The sequence below is a fragment of the Schistocerca americana genome, chromosome 5 (genome assembly GCF_021461395.2).
Source record: "Schistocerca americana isolate TAMUIC-IGC-003095 chromosome 5, iqSchAmer2.1, whole genome shotgun sequence".
Lineage (NCBI taxonomy): Eukaryota > Metazoa > Arthropoda > Insecta > Orthoptera > Acrididae > Schistocerca > Schistocerca americana.
Genome location: NC_060123.1, coordinates 336,204,874 through 336,211,344, shown reverse-complemented (window position 1 = coordinate 336,211,344; position 6,471 = coordinate 336,204,874). Strand labels below are relative to the sequence as shown.

General features: G+C 38.2%; 1 protein-coding gene across 1 annotated transcript; it reads right to left on the bottom strand.

Annotated features, from left to right (window-relative positions):
- Window positions 1-381: 381 nt before the first annotated feature.
- Window positions 382-2,219, bottom strand: LOC124615427 (immediate early response gene 5-like protein). The gene has a single exon (XM_047143307.1). It carries the CDS (start codon window positions 2,041-2,043, stop codon window positions 1,090-1,092), a length of 954 nt encoding a protein of 317 aa, XP_046999263.1. The 5' UTR covers window positions 2,044-2,219; the 3' UTR covers window positions 382-1,089.
- Window positions 2,220-6,471: the final 4,252 nt, after the last annotated feature.

The window sequence follows — 6,471 nt, the reverse complement described above, 5'->3', positions numbered from 1 at the left end:
TGCCTCTGTACTTTTCAGTAAAGTAACCACTATCAAATTTGAAATTACATCTGGCTTACAAGCATAGCCTACCAAATAACTGCAGTAGCAACACATCCATTTATCACTAATAAAACATATCAGTGTGCACAGAATTTAAATTGCTTTACACAAGAAACAGTGATGAAATATCGTTAATTTACAAACTTTTCAATGACATGATCGTTTAATCAACGCATGTTACCACCAATCACATCCTTTCAGCGTCACAGTATTACTTCCAATAAAATTTCATCTTCTTTTTGAAATAAAGTTAGAAAATAGGTTGCAAAGGAAGTGGACGTGGGTAATAGAGTAGTAACAACTTTTTTCAATTCGATTTTATTACAAAATATACTCTTTACAACTCTTAAAACAGAGTCATAACTTTTTTTACACAATTTACAATTTTAAACGACCATATAAAATATATACAAAAGGGAATATCCTGCAGCAATAAACTCAAAGCAAGCTGTACAAAGATTACGAAAATGGTTCGTCAAAATTTTGACTATGGCCCCAGGGGCATCAAATGCAGCAAGAATTATTGGAACAACTGTCAATTATGTGCAAAGAGCAGAAAAAATACTGATAATTACACAAGAAATATAAGTTCACACTGCTGCAAAATCAGTGGTACGGGCTCAGAACAACGTAATGCCACTATCAAGAAAAAACAGCCGCTTTCATGTCAATGAACCATACTCTTGGTACTTACATAAAACGAAACTATTAACTGACAGCACAGGAAAGGGCAACACTGTACAGGAATACTAGTGGACAAAAATCACATTAGGCCAAGTTCACACTTCAGCAATCTCAAACTCTGAATCGCGTTCAGTTCATATTACATGAGATCACAAGTAACTATTACATTTGCTTTCATTGGGAGGCAATTTTACTAAAATTGACAATTTCAGCGAACGAACGATCGCCCTCATTTTAACAATCGTTTGGTTCCTTGGACTTACCGATACACAGATTGTATCTTCGTATGTTACTTTCCATTAAGTGGCCGAATCTACACTTTCTGCCGGACCTCCAACCAGCAAACGGATGACCGTGGCTGCATCACACCGTCATCGCCAGGAAAGGCCTCTGCTGAAGAACATCTACTCCTTCCTTTGCTTGCGCCGAACACAGATCTGGGGTTGACATAGACCTCGTCAACTTAGCAACACCACCTGCAGCTGACATGTCACTCGCCGCCAGTCCACCAAAACTGAAGATTGACACCAAACTCGTGATTGTGTCAATTTCCATAGTTGTGCGCGCGGCATCTTCTGCATCGTCACTGTCCGCGTCACTCACACCGCACTCCGTGAACAAGACCGCATCGTCTATGAAGACCGAGTCGTCACCCTCGGTGTCACTGCACTCCGTAGTCTTCGCTTTCTTGGGCAAAATTGAAGACACCGCCTCTTCCGTTTCCCACTCAGCTACGGCCCGTCTCCTCTTGAGGCACCTACTAGAAGATGGTTGTGACGCATTATTAGATCTGTCCCTGAACACTTTGTTGTCTTCACTGCGAGACGTATTGTCTAAATCGAAATACGTGGGAGAATCTGTAACAGTATGAGATGACACTGGGTTCTGACAATGAGAAGGCGCGTGGTTCTCCTTGTTATCCTCTTCACTCGACGCCGCTGCCGAATCCGTGCAACGTATGCACGACTGGTCAAGGAACTCTTGCAGAGGGCTGTCACTCGACGATCCTTCGCTGTCTTCTGAATGGATGTGGTCTGTAGTAGCTTCTGGTGACAGACTCACCTGACTGCTGTCGTCGTCGTAATTTTGCTCGTAACTTGCTTGATTCTGCTGCTGGGCACTCGAAACCGTAGCCGTGTAAATACCGCCTGTTGAATGCACCATGTGATACGCCTCCTCCATGAAGACGTAACGAGCCTTCTGCAGGACAGTCGCAACAAGCAAATTTTTGTGTAGGCTAACTCCCCCACGCTGTGCTCTCGACTGTGCAATCTTCGTCAGCGAAATGCTGATTAGTCTTTGAGCTTCTGTTGCCATGACAAGGCACAAACAACTTCAAAACTTATTACCGACAGCACTCACTTCACTTTGTCCGCCCTCCAAATCTTAATGTTGAAGCTGAATGAAACTTTGCGAATTCCCAAGCACAGCGTCTCTAACAGCTTTCCCGCTCCAACCACCTACGACGAAAGACTTCACTGGAATGGCTGTTGATGTCACCAACACCAATATAAGTAAGCTTCCGTTGTCCTGACGTCACGGCCTACTTATCAACCAATCAGCGGACGTCCTTCGCCTTTTAGAAACCGCAGGTTACCGACGCGACTGCTCTCTAGCGGCAGGATCCGTAAGCTACACCGAGACTCGCTGGCGTTGTGCGTTAAGTTGGAGAAGGCGGAAACTAAGTGGTGGTGGTGGTTGTTGGATGTTTAAGGGGGACTAAACAGCGAAGGTCATCAGTCCCCCAGGAAACTAAGTAATTGGGGTCGTGTAAGGGAGTATAGTTCAGCTTCATGTGACTCGCTGTGTGTGTTATACACAACTACGTTCTATGGTACATTACCACAAAAATATTTTGCAATGTACTACACAGTCTGATAGTCTTTATTCGCCTGGTTAAGAGCCCTTCGTCATACTACTTTTTCATGGTTTTCAAAGTTAACAGTCTAGATGAATATGGCCAACTGAGTGTAAGTAGTAAGTATTCTTGTAGTATCTCAGTGTTTCAATACAAGGAAGACATTTGTCAGTGGCGGTATTATACGAATGTAGCTGCTTCTTTCCGTTATGGGTTGCCACGTAATGCATTCATCGCAGTCAACATTAAGGAAAAGCGACCCTGTAGGAGAAACAGAAAAAAAAAATCTTTAAATAATCACTAAATTACTTTCAAGTCGTCATATAACAGCAGAGAACGTTGTTATTCAGATAATTCTGAAAGAGGAATATCAGGTTATAATGTGAGGTATGCAATAAAAGTATTAAAAACAGTTAACCAGTCGAGAATGGCCTGTTTACTTAGGGATATGAGTACAGTGGATGGTATACACATATGTTAAAAGAGAAGGGACAATGTAATTGCCCCTCGTTTGCTCCAAACTTAAATACTGAGGACAGTGATACCGATTTGTCATTGTACATCTATGGGAAATGAGGCAGTGCCAAGACATCGTTTAGTGTAGCGCACAGAAGACGAAATATCAGATAAATTCCTTCCGACTGCATTTTTAATTAAGATTGTTTTTGTTGAGGTATTATGAACGACTAGATTTTGTTTTCATATGCCTAATTATTTTCACTTTCTCCTTAACTTAACTTTTTTAATTGATAATTAGTGGAGTGGATGATACATGTGATAAACACTGTCATTCTAATCTGCACTTAGATTTTCGTTTTATTACAACTCTAGTAGAACTTTGTGTGTTGGAGATGATCATATGGAATGTATTCATCTATTTCTTATGTCAGTGTAAATGACAACCTGAAAGTTAGTTGCAAAGTAGCATTTGCATTTACAGTAGGCAGTCTGTTACCTTTTTTTGCTGGAGATAGTGATCAAATTAAAATGCCACCAAAACAAGTATGAAAATAGAAGCTGCAGGAAGCTCTTCTTTGTCAGAGCATCTGTCACCCCAGTTTGTAAGTGTAACACAGTACTGATTACTAATACAATATCTTCTTTTGTGGAGTAATAACTTTATGTAACCAAATGATGTAAACTTTAGCACATATACTTACAGGCTCCTTACTTTGCAGTTCATTTGTTTTCCTTAATCATGGCTTAATTCTTATTTGTATTGAAATCATTTAAGCTTTGTCCATTTATGGAAATTGAGAAGAATCACAAATGATATTGATAATAGTGATAACTAACAGAATAGCCATTTATGCATGTTATGAGTCAGGGAGACCAAACAAGCTCAAAATTGTGTTAGGCAGAGGCTTTTAGACTGTCTCATTCAACACAAAAACAAAATGTTACTACCTTATTATACTTGTTAGTTTAATAAAATATTTATTCCAGTGTGTAGATTATAAAGTTTAATTTTTGACAAAAACGTTGATAGTTGAGAAATTTTCTAGTAGGAATGAGGAAATATATGCTTACAAACCTATGAGCACGTAACTATCCTAGCTACTGTAGTGGCTAATACTGAATCTATCACGAAGGTGAACAAATGCAGTCCAATTCCAAATGAAACAACAGTATTCCCATTAAGACAAACAAATAATTTAAAGAGTATATTCATCCAAAAGTGATCATTCACTGAAAAAGAAAACCACATAAATAGGAAGCTTCCTTTGTTCATGTATTTTCTGCTATTCCCATCAACACAGCTCGATTGTTAATAAATTATTAAAATCTAAAATTGTTGAAATAAAATTTTACGTAATAATGGTTTTTTATGGTTCACACTTTTTTTATTAATTAATGTGATGTACAAGGGTACAAGGACATTACTAAATTAAAATTTACACAGAATGTTTGGCAAAAAATGATCCTTTCTAATGCAGTTTAAAGTTTTTCACCAGTATGGGGTTCCTGTAATGTAACTAAGGCATATTACTCATTTGAAATAAATCACTATCATCAGCCAAAGCTATTGTTGTTGGCACAAGTGTCATTTATTTAACCACTATTGGAAAGAAAGAAAAAAAGTGGCCAATAGTGATTAAATAAATGCGTGTTTAGCTAACAGAGAGAGCCTTGGTGGAATACGATGTCTTTGGACTAAGTTCTGGTAGACACACCTAGCACCTGTAAACTATCTGTGCATAATGCTCCAGTCTTTTGGAGGAATGACTTAACAGTTAATGCTGTTATATGTTTCCATACTCTATATAAATTGTTAGCTAAGTCTCTTGCATGTTTGTTGTGGCTACCTCTTGTTGAATTACAAAATCAGGTAGGAAAAATTATCACACCATACACAGTTACATGAGAGTTGAGTGCTGAGAGAAATATTGGTATTGCAAGTGCTGAGGATATGTTGATTATATATGTACCATGAGTCATACTTTCTACTTACATACTGGGTTTTTGAGCAGTGTGTAAATTAGCTCTTTAATTTTGTTGTAGTATAGGCACTATGTCTGAATCTTGATAAATGACTGTAGGACTTGCAGGGTCATATTTCCAAAATTAATTCCTGAATGGAGACAGTTACCACAGTGACAGCATTCTGTCGTAGATCATTAACAATTATTACATATCTATAAAAGTGCTGCTGAATAGTAGGAACAAGATTAATCTTTTGTTTTGGGAACTACTTTTATGGAGTCTCACCTGTCTTGACAGTTTGGTTGTCTGTGTTTTGTTTCACCCCTGTCATTACACTTATTGAATGAATCAAAGTGCGAACTTATCTGTAAACACTAGCTTTCTGGTCAGGTCTTCAATAAGTTTAGGATACTTGTTGATAAGCAGCAGTTTAGCCACTGTCTCCAGTTAATGGATTCTTACTATATTCCTTTAAAATTTGCTTTAATAGATTTTTAGATATAGTGACATGCTTTCTTTTATTCATTCATTCATCATCATGTTCTTCAGATAGGTCATGCAGAAACCAACTTGCAAAGTTCTCACATGAAATCATGAAAGTGATGGAACAAGGGAATCAGAAGTATTTATTGACTTCCAAAACGTATTTAACTTAATAGCACACCAATGTTTATTATTGAAAGTATGATCATTTGGATGTCCAATAAAATTTGTGGCAAGATTAATGAATTCTTGGTACAAAGGATGCAGTGGGTTATCTTTTTTGGAGAGCCGTTAAGAGAAGTATGAGTATTTTTGGGGTGTGCCTCAAATAAATATATTAGAAACCATGCTGTTCATAGTGTACCTTAATGATCTGCCAGACAATGTTGATGACAGACTTTTAGCAATAATTGCATCTATCTGTAATTACGTACCACCTGAAAAAACTGCTCAAATGTTCAGGTAGATATTATTAAGATTTCAGAGTGGTGCAAAGTTTTTCAGCTCATTTTCAATGTTCAGAAGTGCGAAACTGTGCATGCGAGAAAATGCAGAAAAGTCGTGTCCTATGACAACAATATTGATGAGTCATAACTGGAATCCGTTAACTCGTACCAGTTTGTAGGAATATGGAAAGGAAGGATGACATCAGTTCAACAGTAGATAAAGCAGGTGGCAGAATTCAGTTAATTGTGAGGACACTTGGAAAATGCCACAAGTCTACAAAGGATTCTGCTTACAAATTACTTGCATGTCCCATCTTAGAATATTGCTAAAAAGGGTGTGGGATGGATACCGGACAGGACTAAAAAAGATAAAGCTGTCACTAACTCTTAAGGTTTGTTTGTACGCTATAGTGGTTTATTAGGTGTGGCCCTACTGGGAAGCTGCTGTTGGCTTCCTCCAACCATAGCTGAATTACCCAGTCTGCCTGTAATTAAATGTGCATTCCGATGTATGATGCAACTCTGCTAGAAGAG

Bases quoted from the DNA above. Each gene is read 5' to 3' on its own strand.
- LOC124615427 (XM_047143307.1), bottom strand. From the start codon at position 2,043: ATGGCAACAGAAGCTCAAAGACTAATCAGCATTTCGCTGACGAAGATT.